Source organism: Pelodiscus sinensis, chromosome 3 (assembly GCF_049634645.1).
Source record: "Pelodiscus sinensis isolate JC-2024 chromosome 3, ASM4963464v1, whole genome shotgun sequence".
In the NCBI taxonomy this organism is placed as follows: domain Eukaryota; kingdom Metazoa; phylum Chordata; order Testudines; family Trionychidae; genus Pelodiscus; species Pelodiscus sinensis.
Genome location: NC_134713.1, coordinates 14,757,512 through 14,773,141, shown reverse-complemented (window position 1 = coordinate 14,773,141; position 15,630 = coordinate 14,757,512). Strand labels below are relative to the sequence as shown.

The following is a 15,630-nucleotide window of genomic DNA, read 5'->3' as shown; positions in this document are numbered from 1 at the left end:
GTATGGAGAGTTATAAAAATATACATATATCAACTGAATGTTACCCTTATCCAAAATCTGACAGATTCTGAACTTACAAATTCTGTGTCAGTCCACATTCGCAGCCGTTCTACTTCTCCAGACCGCCTATTCCGCCTGATGTTAATATTGTCCATTTCTTGTAGTACAGCTTCAGCAGTACTAAATATACACAATATTTAACATAAAGATAAATATTCAGACTTAAAATAAAGAGCTGCAGAAATTTTACAGACAAATAATTTTACGTAACAAACTACAGTATAGTCAATTATAATTCCTTTTAAATCACTCCAAGAATTACAGATGGAATGAAATCTACAGATTAACTAAAATTTGTTTTAAATATCTTCTGCAACTGCTTAAATCCCTCAATTAAACTAAAAAAAGCCAGAGATAATAAAGAAAACTGAAAGAAGAGGATAAAACAAAATGAATTTGCTCATTAATCGATACTATTTCTGATAACCTTCACTGTTAGTCAAAATAGTTATGGTAGCACCTACACAGTGCTTTTCATCTTCCTTTTTCTTTTTTTTTTAAACCAACAAGTGGCACTGAGATGTAAGGTAAGTATTCTCATTTTACAAATGAGGAGAATTGAGGGCTGACTTTCCCAGAGCCAGTGATTGTCAATGTCAAAACCCATCTTTAGAATTCAGGCTAACAGAGTCTGCATGAGAAAAAAAATGATTATTCTATGAGCTTTGATTCAAACTGTAATGCCACTTAATTTCAAGTGTACATTCTTTTTGTCGGTTTTGGGGGTTAATTTTTAAACCTGGTGAACCTGAATGGTATAATTGTGAAAAGTGTCAGACTGAAGCTTTTTTCCCCACATATCTGGTGTGCCTCAATCCTGTAAACGCTATAAAACTTGGCATTTCTGAGAGACAAGTATTAACAAATAGGGATTTTAAGTAACCAAAAATGTGAAATAAAAAAAAAAGACACACACAGAACTCCCTATTCATTAATTTGCCTCTGTTGCATCAACTTAATCACTGTATAAATAGATTGCAAGCTGTTCAAGAGAAAGATTTTTACCTTAAATTCATTTAAAATCTTAACACAATGAGAGTGCTAGGGACTGAGCAAGACGGACCAGTTCTCGGGAAGAAGACTAGTCATCCGTCAAGCCCAATCAACCAGCTTTGCGAACAGGGGCTGCTAACAAGGAGTTTTGAGTGGGAGTTTGGAAGGGGAGTGGGAAGGGGGCGAGGTACACTCGCCATTCTTTAAAACCTTTACACTAAACTATAATCAAAACTTCCTGAGCTTAGGCGGGCCTTCAAGGGTTGATTGCACCAGAGGCAAGGCTTTGAGCTGGGCTTAGCCTCGGCCTTATAAAAAAGGCAGCCAAAGCGAACACAGAGAGCAGCAGCCAACAGGCAAGTTTGGCTGGGAAACGTACAAGAGGAGCTCAGGTAAGTGTGGCTTTTGGGGGGCTGTGCTGTGAGCATCAAACTGTTCGTCTGCTTGTGAGCATTTGTTTGACTGTGCTTCGCAGTTTGAAAAGAGCGGCAGTTGGAAAGTTTGAAAAGTGTGATTTGGGAGTGCTTTATTCCAGGTGGGCCTTCAGGGGCTGACTGCATCAGATGCAAGGCTTTCAGCCGGGCCTACCCTCAGCCTTATAAAAAAAGCAGCCAGAACGAACACAGAGAACAGCGAACAGGGAAGCAGCCAACAGGGGAGTTCACCTGGTGGGAGCCCCATAGTATTCGGTGCTCTTTTTCTTGAATTTTTGTTTTCTCTTCTGCCCTTTAAGGAAGCATTTAAAAAACATCTGAGGTATCTCTCAGAAGGAAGGCAAGTATGGATAGCGATAGGTCTGCTGTTGTTACCTGCATAGCATGTGCCATGTTTGTCTTCCTCCTGGAAGATAGTGCAAATGAAATCCCTTCTAAGTGCAAGCTGGTCACCATTTTGGAAGAAAAAAAATTAGAGGACTGAGGCCCAAGTATCAACCCTACGTTCCATCTGAGAGGATGAAGACTTCCTCAATAGAAGGCAGCAGGCTGAGGAGCCAGTGAGGGCAGTACAGAACAAGGAAGAGAACTGGCAGCATGTAACCTCTAGAAGGTGGCGGCTAACTCAGGTATTCCCCATTCCTGTAGAGGGAAGGAACCGCTTTCAGGCTCTCTCCACAGGTACTGCAGTGGAGAATGCTTTGGCAGAGATCTTTCAGGGAAGAAATCAGAAGGGTACACCATCCACTGGAAGGCATGGGATAAGTAGTTCTAGGGATGGGGGTTCCATGACCACCACCCCCAAAAGACGACTATGCGTGGTTGGGGACTCCCTTCTAAGAGGGACTGAGTCATCCATCTGCCATACAAACCTGGAATCTCGAGAAGTGTGCTGCTTACCAGGAGCTCAAATTCAGGATGTAACTGAGACTCTTCCAAAACTGACCAAACCTTTGAATCGCTACCCCTTCTTCGTGTAGAAACTAGCGATACGGCCAAGAATGACCTTGAGCGGGTCACTGCAGATTAGGAAGTGCTGGTAAGAAGGATCAAGGAATTTGAAGCGCAAGTGGTGTTCTCAACCATCCTCCCTGTTGAAGGAAAAGGTCTCATCGAATTGAGGAAGTAAATGCATGGTTGTGCAGGTGGTTTCGGAAAGAGGGCTTTGTTTTCTTCGACCATGGGACTTCGTTCCAGGCCCAAGATTTGTTAGGAATAGATGGGATCCACCTAACCAAGACAGGAAAGAGCATCTTCGCGGAAACGCTTGTAAACCTAGTGAAAAAGGCTTTAAACTAGGTTAGTTGGGGGCTGGTGACCAAAGCCCTGAGGTAAGTGATGAAGTCGGATTCTGGGAAGAAACACAAGGAGAAATGAGCAACAAAAGAGGACCCCTGATTCAAATGAAGAAGGTAGGGCAATCAACTGGTTCTCTAAGGTATTTGTACACAAATGCAAGATGTCTGGGAAACAAACAGGAAGAATTTCAAGCCCTGGCCCAGTCAAAGAACTATGATTTGATTGGAATAACAGACTTGGTGGGATGACTCGCATGACTGGAGCACTGTCATGGAAGGGTATAAACTGTTCATGAAGAACAGGTGGGGGAGAAAAGAAAGAAGAGTTGCATTGTATGTAAGAGAGCAATATGATTGCTCAGAGCTCCAGTATATAGAGGGAGAAAAGCCTGTTGAGAGTCTATGGGTTAAATTTAGAGGTGGAAGCAACAGGGGTGATGTTGTGGTTGGTGTGTCTGCTATAGACCACCAGATCAGGTGGATGAGGTAGCTGAGGCTTTCTTCAGACAACTGAGAGAATATAAGAACATAAGAACGGCCGTACTGGGTCAGACCAAAGGTCCATCTAGCCCAGTATCCTGTCTACCGACAGTGGCCAGCACCAGGTGCCCCAGAGAGGGTGGACCGAAAACAATGATCAAGCGATTTGTCTCCTGCCATCCCTCTCCAGCCTCTGACAAACAGAGGCCAAGGACACCATTTTATCCCCTGGCTAATAGCCTTTTATGGACCTAACCTCCATGAATTTATCTAGCTTCTCTTTAAACTCTATTATAGTCCTAGCCTTCACAGCCTCCTCTGGCAAGGAGTTCCACAGGTTGACTACACGCTGTGTGAAGAAGAACTTTCTTTTATTAGTTTTAAACCTGCTACCCATTAATTTCATTTGGTGTCCTCTAGTTCTTCTATTATGGGAACTAATAAATAATTTTTCTTTATCAGCCCTCTCCACACCACTCATGATTTTATAGACCTCTATCATATCCCCCCTCAGTCTCCTCTTTTCTAAACTGAAAAGTCCCAGTCGCTTTAACCTCTCCTCATATGGGACCCGTTCCAAACCCCTAATCATTTTAGTTGCCCTTTTCTGAACCCTTTCCAAGGCCAAAATATCTTTTTTGAGGTGAGGAGACCACATCTGTACGCAGTATTCAAGATGTGGGCGTACCGTAGTTTTATACAGGGGCAGTAAGATATTCTGGGTCTTATTTTCTATCCCTTTCCTAATAATTCCTAGCATCCTATTTGCCTTTTTGACCACCGCTGCACTCTGTGTGGAAGTTTTCAGAGAACAGTCCACGATAACTCCAAGATCTCTTTCCTGATTTGTCGTAGCCAAATTAGCCCCCATCATACTGTACGTATAGTTGGGGTTATTTTTCCCGATGTGCATTACTTTACACTTATCCACATTAAATTTCATTTGCCATTTTGTTGCCCAATCACTCAGTTTGGTGAGATCTTCTTGGAGTCCCTTACAGTCTGCTTCTGTCTTGACTATCCTAAACAGTTTGGTATCATCTGCAAACTTTACTACCTCACTGCTTACCCCTTTCTCCAGATCATTTATGAATAAGTTGAAAAGGATTGGTCCCAGGACTGACCCTTGGGGTACACCACTAGTTACCCCTCTCCAATCTGAAAATTTACCATTTATTCCTACCCTTTGTTTCCTGTCTTTTAACCAGTTCTCAATCCAAGAAAGGACCTTCCCTCTTATCCCATGGCCATGTAATTTACACAAGAGCCTTTGGTGAGGGACCTTGTCAAAGGCTTTCTGAAAATCCAAGTATGCTATATCTACTGGATCCCCCTTGTCCGCATGTTTGTTAACCCCTTCAAAGAACTCTAACAGATTAGTAAGACAGGATTTCCCTTTACAGAAACCATGTTGACTTTTGTCCAACAAATTATGTTCTTCTACATGCTTCACAATTTTATTCTTTACTATTGTTTCTACTAATTTGCCCGGTACTGAAGTTAGACTTACCGATCTGTAATTGCCAGGATCGCCTCTAGAGCCCTTTTTAAATATTGGTGTCACGTTGGCTACCTTCCAGTCATTAGGTACGGAAGCCGATTTAAAGGATAGGTTACAAACCACAGATAATAGCTCAGCAATTTCCCATTTAAGTTCTTTTAAAACCCTTGGATGAATGCCATCCGGTCCCGGAGATTTGTTAACATTAAGTTATTCAATTTGTTCCAAAACCTCCTCTAATGACACTTCAATCCGGGACAGTTCCTCAGATTCATCACCCACAAAGGACGGTGCAGATTCAGGAATCTCCCCAACATCCTCAGCCGTGAAGACTGAAGCAAAGAAATCATTTAGTTTCTCCGCAATGGCTTTATCATCCTTGATTGCTCCTTTTATAGCTCGATCATCTAGAGGACCCACAGGTTTTTTAGCAGGCTTCCTGCTTCTAATGTACTTAAAAAACATTTTGTTATTTCTTTTTGAGTTTTTGGCTAGCTGTTCCTCAAAATCTTTTTTTGCTTTTCTTATTACATGTTTACACTTGATTTGACAGTGTTTATGCTCCTTTTTATTTCTCTCACTAGGATTGGACTTCCACTTCTTAAAAGATACCTTTTTGTCCCTCACTGCTTCTTTTACATGATGGTTAAGCCACGGTGCCTCTTTTTTAGGTCTCTTGCTATGTTTTTTAATTTGGGGTATACATTTAAGTTGGGCCTCTATTATGGTGTCTTTAAAAAGTTTCCATGCAGCTTTCAGGGTTTTGGCTCTAGTTACTGTGCCTTTTAATTTCTGTTTAACTAACCTCCTCATTTTTGCATAATTCCCTTTTTTGAAGTTAAATGCCAGGGTGCTGGACTGCTGAGGTGTTCTTCCCACCACAGGAATGTTGAATGTTATTATATTATGATCACTATTCCCAAGCGGTCCTGTAACAGTTATATCCTGGACCTGATCCTGCACTCCACTCAGGACTAAATCGAGAATTGCCTCTCCCCTTGTGGGTTCCTGCACTAGCTGCTCCAAGAAGCAGTCATTTAAGCCATTGAGAAATTCATCTCCACTTCTCTTCCTGAGGTGACACATATCCAGTCAATATGGGGGTAATTAAAATCCCCCATTATTATAGAGTTCTTTACTTTCGTAGCCTCTCTAATCTCCCTCAGCATTTCTATGTCAGTATCGCTGTCCTGGTCAGGTGGTCGGTAATATATCCCTACTGCTAATTTCTTATTATTGGAGCATGGAATTTCTATCCATAGCGATTCTATTGAACATGTTGATTCACTTAATATTTTTATTTCATTTGATTCTACATTATCTTTCACATACAGTGCCACTCCGCCACCCACCCGGCCTGCTCTATCCTTTCTATATATTTTATATCCCGGTATGATTGTGGAACCAGATCACAGGCCCTGGTTCTTCTGGGGGACTTTATTCATCTTGACATCTGTTGGGAGACCAATTCAGCGGTACATAGACAATTCAGGAAGTTTTTAAAGAATGCTGAAGATAACTTCTTGGTACAAGTGCTGAAGGAACCGACCAGGGGCCATGGTCAGCTTGACCTGCTGCTCACAAACAGGGAACTGATGGGCAGGATTCCCTGGGATGCTTACATGAAGGGGAAAGGAGTCCAGGAGAGCTGGCAGTATTTAAAGAAGCCTTATTAAAGGCACAGGAAGAAACCAAATATGGTAGGCGACATCCAAGGACATCCTTGGTGAGCTTAAACACAAAAAGAAAGCTTACAAGAAGTGGAAACTTGGACAGATGACTAAGGAGGAGTATAAATATATTGCTCAAGAATGCAGGGGAGTTATCAGGAAGGCAAAAGCGCAATTGGAATTGCAGCTAGCAAGGGATGTGAAGTGCAACAATAAAGGCTTCTACAGGCATGTTAGCAATAAGAGGGTGATCAGAGAGGGTGTGGGGCCCTTACTGGATGAGGGAGGTAACCTAGGGTGTGTCTAAACTACATGGCTCCGTTAATGGAGCCATGTAGATTAGGTTGATCGGGAGAGGGAAATGAAGCCGCGATTTAAATAATCGCGGCTTCATTTAAATTTAAATGGCTGCTGCGCTGAGCCGACAAACAGCTGATCAGCTGTTTATCGGCTCCGCGCGCTAGTCTGGACGCTCCTGCGCCGACCTGAAAGCCCTTTATCGACCTCCCCGTTATGCCTCGTAGGATGAGGTTTACCGGGGAGGTCGATAAAGGGCTTTCATGTCTATAGGGGAGCGTCCAGACTGCCCCGATCTGCCGACAAACAGCTGATCGGCAGAGTGGGGCAGCCATTTAAATTTAAATGAAGCCGCGATTATTTAAATCGTGGCTTCATTTCCCTTTGCCGAACAAACAAATCTACATGGCTCCGTCGACGGAGCCATGTAGTCTAGACGTACCTCTAGTGACAGATGATGTGGGAAAAGCTGAAGTACTCAATGCTTTCTTTGCCTCTGTCTTCACGGACAAGGTCAGCGCCCAGACGAATGCACTAGGCAATGCAGTATGGGAAGGAGGTAGACAGCTCTTGGAGGGGAAAGAACAGGTTAAGAGCTATTTAGAAAAGCTAAACATACACTAATCCATGAGTCTGGATTTAATGCATCCGAGGGTAATAAGGGAGTTGGCAAATGTCATTGCAGAGCCTTTGGCCATTATCTTTGAAAATTCATAGTGATTGGAAGAGATCCCGGATGATTGGAAAAAGGCAAATGTAGTACCCATTTTTAAAAACGGGAAGGACAATCCAGGGAACTACAGACCCATCAGTTTAACCTCAATCCCTAGAAAAATCATGGAGGGGATCCTCAAAGAATCCATTTTGAAGCACTTGGAAGAGGGGAAAGTGATCAGGAATAGTCAACATGAATTCAGGAAGGGGAAGTCATGTGACCAATCTGATTAGTTTCTATGATGAGGTAACTGGCTCTGTGGATATGGGAAAGTCAATGGAGTGATATATTTTGACTTTAGCAAAGCTTTTGATACGGTCTCCCCCAATATTTTTGCCAGCAAGTTAAGGGAGTATGGATTGGATAAATGGACTGTAAGATGGATAGAAAGCTGGCTAGACTGTCAGGCCCAACAGGTAGTGATCAATGGCAGAATGTCACTCAAGGGCTTTTTTCCTTAAATTTATAATCATTATTTCTAAGTATTTCTGATGCACAATAACACTGAGCTAGACAAATTAAAATGCAACCAGGGAAAAATGAACCCAAAAGAAACTTATAAACTGACATCAAGTAGTTACTGAGCACGTTGAAAAAAGCAGTTTCTGTTGAAAATTACAGTTCAACAGAATACATTTTATCAGTAATAAAGATCATGCTTAGTAATTACAGAACAGTTTCATGTTTCAACATCTGCAAACTCAGTATCTCTCAAAAGTAGATATTATACCCATTTTACAGAAGAGAAAGAGAAAGAGAAAAAGAGAAAGAGAGAGAGAAAGAGAGGATGCGTGACTTGCCCAAGGTCACAGAGGAAACCACATTCAAAGCAAGGAATTCCTGGCTCCCATTCATGTGTTCAGATCAACATCCCATGCCTTCCTCTCTGATCAACTTTAGCTGCACTGTAAAGTCAAAAATTGACACCAACTCCATATGGAGTATCTCATTATCAACAAGTAGTAAAGTATCAGATACAAACTTGTTGACATAATTTAGCCATACAAGCAAAATCAACTTAATTTCCAGCCATTATTGATCACTTGTTTAAATGACATTTACACAGAACTGCAATATAGGGCTTTCTATTTTTTTCAAGAAACCATCAAGATGCTTTTGCAATTGAAGTATCCAGACGTACCTGTTTACTAGTTGATCAAATAATAAACTCTGATTCAACGTTTCAAATCTGTTTTTCCTGGACCGACAACTTTTTCTCACTTCTATATCTCCGTTTATGCAAGCATGGTCCCCATCTCCCTTTTTTTCCCCTCGAAGTGAATGGCTTTTGAGAGCTAAGAGAAATGTGTATTACAACTTCAAAATTCAGGAAAACGTTTTTACAAACAAGAATATAATGAACAGATTACTTAGCAAGGATAAGAAACCAAATGATATAAAGTAGCAGAACAGTTCCCCTTAAATATGCATTCTAACATTTATTATAAAAACAGATACCTGTTTTAAATCCCTACCAATGCTATCGGTCTATATCTTAAAAAAAAATTCCTGTGGGATGACAGAGTGATGTCATCACATCACTCTGCATCCCACAGCCCCTCCTCTCACCCTCCCCTCCCTGCTGCTAGCCCAGAACTCGGCCTGTGCTGCCCCAGCCCTTCTCTGCTGGCCAGAGGAGGCTAAGAGAATGCAGCCTGCGCTGCCCTGGGCTAGCTGTGGGGGGAGGGGGCCGAGAGGCTTTTAGTTGAGATTTGAAATGAACTGGAAAATTGCTAAGGTGAAGATTCACAGGAGCACTGCTCCAGATAGCAGCAACTGCAGACATAGAAGGTCTAAAAAATAGCAGTGAAATAGTTTGCCATGCCAGATACGGCTAGATATTACTTAAACAAATGGACTGGATAAATTAAAGAGATCATTTCAAGAAACAGGCCAAAACAAGTCCATAAAAGTAAAATTTGCAATCAAGGATTACACCAATGGCAGGTCTACACTTGTGGCAGGACTCAGAGTGAAATGCACACCAACTAGCTTAGGCAGAAATACCAGTATAAACTGTGAGGCATGGTTTATGCAAGTAGAGTAGAGGTCCACCTGACCCTTAGGCATACACCTTACACGGCTCACTACATGCACAAGCAATGTCTACCCTATCAATTCTCTGATTTTTAGCAGCATAGTGTCCAGATGTTGGATCCTTTCCCTGCTGCAGAGAAAGACTCCAGCTTAGGCTAAGGCCTTATCTACACAGAAAGAAGGTCAAATTTAATAAAGTCAGCTTTCTAGCACCCGATCTTGTAAAGTTGAACATGCACGTTCCCACTATTTGCAATAGTTCGACACAGTGCAACCCCTGTAAGGTGGCTACTGTCAACTTTGACAGTGATGCACTGTGGGTTAGGGATGTAATAGTGTAGTTGAGTAATCAATTAACTGATAAGCAAAAGCTTATAGGTTAATGCTATAGACTACATGCTTCTCTCCGCCCCCCAGTAGTAAATTTTTAGCATGCTGGCCAGCAGCCCAGCTCAATCCTGGCTCATGGCAGATCCGGGACCTATCCCCACTGCAGTTCTGCATTCAAAGTGTATTTAGGAGCCAGGAGGGCAGGCAGTTCTGGGAGCTCAGCCCTGTCTCTGGACAGGCAGACGATCTGCAATGGGAGCTGGTTTTTAAAACGACTCCCCTCGCGGACCAGCTCCCAACTGGCACCCAGCACTGCTGCTTCTAATACAGAGGCAGCAGCTCGGAGTGACAGGGGCCTCCTTCTGAGTGGGGCCGGAGCACACTGACTGCCAGCCCCACTCGCGGGAACTACAGAATAGTTGAGTAATCGATAAGAATTCATGAGGTTAATCGACTATTCAATTAACCGATATTTAACATCTCTAATGTGGGTAGCTATCCCACAGTTCCTGCAACTCCTTTGCATGCTGGAACCAAAACAATGGAGCAGGGGGTTCTGGATCAGTGTCCCATAATGCACATCTCCTCCCTTACCCGTGATTGAAAGGAATTGCAAAAAATCTTTTTGCACCCTTTTTCCCCTCATTACAGATGCCATAGCAGAGTAGGCATGGAACCCATTCAGCAGCAAAGTATTATAGCAAAGTATTATGTCTATCATATTATCTATTGTGTGCCTTATGCTGCAGTATGTCTAGAGTATATCCAGGGCCATGAGCATACACTTCTATGAAGCACCTGAAATAGGCCATCGGCAGATGCCGCCAGCATCCAATCCTACTGATGCAGTGGAATGCCGGTTCTGATGCCATAAGAAAAGCACAGACCGGTGGGACGACATAATTATGCAGCTATGGGGAAATGAGCAGCGGCTACAAAACTTTCACATGCACAAGGCCGCTTTCATAAAACTTTGTAAATTGCTCTCCCCTGCCCTGAAGCGCAGCAGTACCAGAATCAAACCAGCAGTACCAGAATGAGACCAACTCTGATAGTTCTGAAGCAAATGACAAAAACCCAAAGGAAGCTTGCAATACCGAACAGCTATTGGTCAGCTGGAAATCAATTTGGAGTGGGAAAATTTACAGAGGAGTTGCTGTGATCCAAGTAGCCAAGGCAATCAATACCCTTCTGTTACACAGGGTGGTGACGCTGGGAAAAATGCAGGGCATAGTGGATAGCTTTGCCCGGATGAAGTACCCTAACTGCGGTGGGTCAATAGATGGAACGCTCATCCTTATCTTAATACCTGACCAGCTTGCCAAAGAGTACATAAACTGCAAGGGGTACTTTTCATAGGTGTTGTAGACGCTAGTGGATCACAAGGGCCATTTCACCAACATCAACGCGGGATGGTAAGGAAAGGTTCATGACACAGGCATCTTTCTGAAATCCTGTGTCTTCAGAAAGCTGCAGGTTGGATCTTTCTTCCAAGACTGGAAAATTAATATTGGAGGCATTGAAAGGCTAATAATGATCTTTGGCAACCCAGCCTACCCCTTGCTCCCATGGCTCATGAAGCCGTACACAGGCAGCCTGGACCACAGTCAAGAGCTGTTCATTTGCAGGCTGAGCAAATGCAGAATGGTGGTAGAATGTGCTTTTGAACATTTAAAGGGAAGGCTTCAGTTTATTCACTAGCTTAGATTTCAGCAAAAGCAACATTCCCATTGCAGTGGCAGCCTCCTATGTACTCTATAATATCTGTGAAAGTAAGGGGGAAAAGTTTTATGCCAGGATGGGGGTCCTATGCAGAGCACCTAGCCGCTAATTATCAGCAGACACTAGGGTAATAAGGAGAGCACAGCAAGGAGTACTGCAAATCAAAAAGGCTTTGAAAAACAGCTTTATCAACGGCCAGACTGTGATATGAAAGTCATCCCTGATGCTCTTAACGAGGTGCCCTCTGCATTAAGTGTGCTTGCCTGTTAATCCTGTAAACCCCTCCCACACATACACAAGCAATAGAGATACTGTTGGTGAGAAATTGTATGTTTTTATTTAGGGAACAGAAGGAAGCAGAGACAGAAAAAAAAAAGAGTTCAGATCTTCGGGAGTAAAAGGGGTGTATTACAATCCCCCTCTTCAGCAATCATATATGTGAGGAGGAAAGCTTTTTTTGCTTCCAGGATGCATCCCTGGGGGTTGAGTGGGAGGCTACCCTTGACTCCCCACCCCATCCACCTCCTCTGTGTTCTAGGACCCTTAGAAGAGGCGGCAATGGAACTTGGTGAGGAGGGAATGTGGGTCTGCATGAGCTAGAGGGGGTGCCTGTGCATCTGGCTGTCCTGGGAGTCCCACCATGCACATCATCATCTCCTCCATCACAGAAAAGACTTTCTCCTGTGTCTTCACTTCGCCTTCCCTGCTCACTATCTTGTCCTCACGCTCTGCTCGCATCTCCTGAAGCAGCATATTTCTCCACTCATTTAAACGCTTACTGTCTAAGTGGGAAGACCACAATCACTCCTTGAATGTGTCAGCCCTGGTATTCTTCATCTTCTGATTTTTGCTAGTCCAAAAGCAGGAAGAGCTGAAACTGGGGGTGTGAAGCAGACTCGTTTCTGCAGCTGCCATAACAAAAAGTGAAGGGCAGACTTCACAGAAGATGAATTGCAGCTCATAAAACTTAATTTCTAAGCATAAAGAAAGGCCTGTCCAAAAACAATGGGGATACTTTATGCTCAAGGCTACAGTTATGCTTTTATGCCTCCACTATGCAGCAGGTAAACCACAAAGATCTTCAGGGAACAGCTGGACTCAGTTTGGTGGCAGCCATAGTAAGAGACAGACTGAGGCTCGAGCCTGAGGGTGGGCAAGGGTCCAGGTATGGCAGCAAAGCAGGACAGGAGCTCATGTTCAGCATCCCCCATTTGCCATGACAGTGCAACTTTCCCTTCCCACTGGAGCCTGTGGGCAGCACAGCGAAGAGGTCCAGGCGTGACAGCAGGGCAGGGTTCACACAGTGACCATGTGTTCCGCACTCCCCGTTTGCCAGGAGAGTACAATTTTCCCTTCTCACAGGAGCCTGCCTGCAAGACTAGGGTTGGAGATGTTGACAGGGCAGGGGTTCATGTGGTGACCATGTGCTCAGCACCCTTTGTTTGCTGGGAAAGTGCAACTTTCCCTTCCCACCGGAGCCTGCAGGCAGGAAGATGTCCGGGCATAGCAGAAGGGCAGGAGCTCAAACAATGCTTTGTTGGGGCTGAACAAATGGAGATTTACTGCTGTGGTATCAGTTTCAATAGCTTCCTCTGCTTCATCCAGGTTGTCTACTGACAACTATTACTGTACTTTGACAATAAACCTGGCTGGGCACCTTCAATCTTTATCTGATTTTGTGGTATTTGGGGGTTCTTTCAGCATCTGCTGTGTTGACTACTTGCACAAAGTCAACACAATGCACAGGACTGAGCACACATGCATGCAGCCGAACGGTTATCATCACTGATGGAACAAAGAATAGGGCTTGTCAGAACACCACATCAGTGAATCCTGTCTACTACAAGGTATCCTACTGTGGAGGATGGAGTAAGGCAGAACTCCCCAGTAACCTTGTGAGAAGGATTAAAGAGTTCTTCTATGAGAGCTTTTGCTTTTTTCTTCTATGAGAGATGTGCAGGGAGGATTTCCGCTCCAGACACGTTAACAAGCTGTTCCAGGGAACCAGTGCTGTGTAGGCAGAGTGGTCACCACAGATCACCTCCAATTGCTCACAGAACTGCCCTCCCCACTATCAGGCCCAGCATCGATATGTCCTGGGAGGAGGTGATTGTCTCCCAAAGTTATAAAAAGGTTACGGCTGTTGGTGAAATCGGATGTACCATTCACCTGCTGACCATTCTCCTTCTCTACATCTTCCTCATCCACACTGTCCTCCATGCTGCTGCCTGAGGCAGCCTGAGGAGCATCTTGGGAGGAATCCATGAACTGGCTTGGGAAACTGGTCAGGTCTCTCCGTAGGATCCCATGCAGCTGCTCATAGAAGTGACATGTTTGGAGCAGTGCCCCAGACCGTGAGTTTGCCCACTTTTCTCTTTTGGTATCTGCCTGTGCTCCTTTATTTCCATGTGGCACTACTGAGTGTCCCTGGTGTATCCTTTTTCCACCATCCCCTTTGTGATCTTGATGAAGATATCAGCATTTCTTTTGCAGCTTCATAGTTCTGCCTGAGTTGATTCTTCTCTCCACACAACAGTGAGGTACAGGGCCTCTTGCATGCTCCATGCTGGTACTCATCTGTGATCCTGGGCATTCATGGTCAGATGTGCTGCCTGCCTGCACTCAGGTCTGCTCACCACACAGGAACTGAAATTCAAATTTTCCAGAGGCTTTTCCTATGCACCTGGAGAACAGCAGAATTGAAAGTCCTGGACAAAGCAGTCTCAGCAGGACACTGTGGGACACCTCCCAAAGGCTAACAATGTCAACTTTCACAGTGCTGCGTGTGGCCCATCCTACATCACCCATGAGATGTACCACGACTCCTTCTGAAAATGAGTACTGAAATCATCTTTGATGGGCCTTAAAGTAGACAGAACAGACTTGGTGGTGTGGACTGATTGTTTAGAGAATTGATTTAATGCAGTTAAGTTCAACCTAAACTCCCAGTGTAGACCAGGCCTAACACTACACATTGCAATGATTATGGATGCAGCCTGCCTTTCACTGCAGCACTTAACTATATGTAACCAACCCGTTGCTGCAAGCAGACACAAGGATGGCCAGAAGATATCAAATGGGAGTTCTGAATAGGGAAGAGAGAGAGAATTATGTCTGAGGAAGTTTCTTGGGCCTACAGATACAATTTTGTCACAGATTCAGGGACTTTTGGGACACCTCCATGATTTCTTCCAGGCACGACTAGAGAAGCTGTCAGCCCCAAAGCCTCCAGTCACTACAGACAACAAGAGGTCAGCCCCAGAGCCACCGAAGGAGTAGCCAGCCCTGAAACAGTGACCCCTCGATCAGCTGACCAACGGCTTGCCTATGGGTCACTGGAACAAAGGCTCTCCATTCCCACAGCAGAAGCTGGGGTGGAGCAGCCTCAGTCAGCCCCTCCCCGCAGTCGCAGTGGCAGGGCTGGATTAGCTGCAAGCTCCAGAAGTGCTATTTGTCCCCATCCTTTAATGCTGTAGTGTCCAACATGCTAGCCACTGGCCACCTGTAGCTATTTGACTGGTTAAAAGTGTGGCTAGTTCACAATAGAAGTAGCCACTATAATGACTACTGCTTCAGAACTCATTGGACAGCACAGCTTTAATGGCTATTAGCCAGGATGGATAGGAACAGTATTCCTAGCTTCTGTTTGTCAGAACCTGGAATGGGGAAGTGGAGTGGGATCACTTGATATTTACCTGTTCTGTTCAATCCCTCTGGGGGAACCTAGCATTGGCCACTGTCAGAAGACAGGATACTGGGCTAGATGGACCTTTGGTCTGACCCAGTATGGACGTTCTTAAGTTCTCCTCCTCCTCCCAGGGTATTTTCACTAAAAGTCAGGGGCAAGTCACAGATAGAGACCTGCAAGTCTGCAGATAGCCACTTTATATCCATTGTCCATGATTGCTGATCTGATGTAAATACAAATTTTCCATGCAGGGCTCTAGTTACAGGCTTCCATTAATTTTTGTTATTGCCTACAATCTGTCCCTCATTTTTCCTAAAAATACCCGTGACAGAATCTTAACTGTACTCATGCCCAAAGGGAAGCATCCAATATATTATCTGAAGGAAGCCGAAACAAAACAGTTTC

The 15,630-nt window shown here is 44.1% G+C and overlaps 1 protein-coding gene across 2 annotated transcripts in view; it reads right to left on the bottom strand.

Annotated features, from left to right (window-relative positions):
* ATAD2B (ATPase family AAA domain containing 2B) overlaps window positions 1–15,630 on the bottom strand; it is a 158,402-nt gene that overhangs the window by 122,213 nt on the left and 20,559 nt on the right. For both annotated transcript variants that reach the window (XM_075923418.1, XM_075923419.1), the window contains exons 4-5: window positions 8,590–8,743; window positions 78–180 (exon numbers count right to left, since the gene is read on the bottom strand). In XM_075923418.1, coding sequence (XP_075779533.1) covers window positions 78–180; window positions 8,590–8,743 — 257 coding nt within the window. The remainder of the gene's footprint in view (window positions 1–77; window positions 181–8,589; window positions 8,744–15,630) is intronic.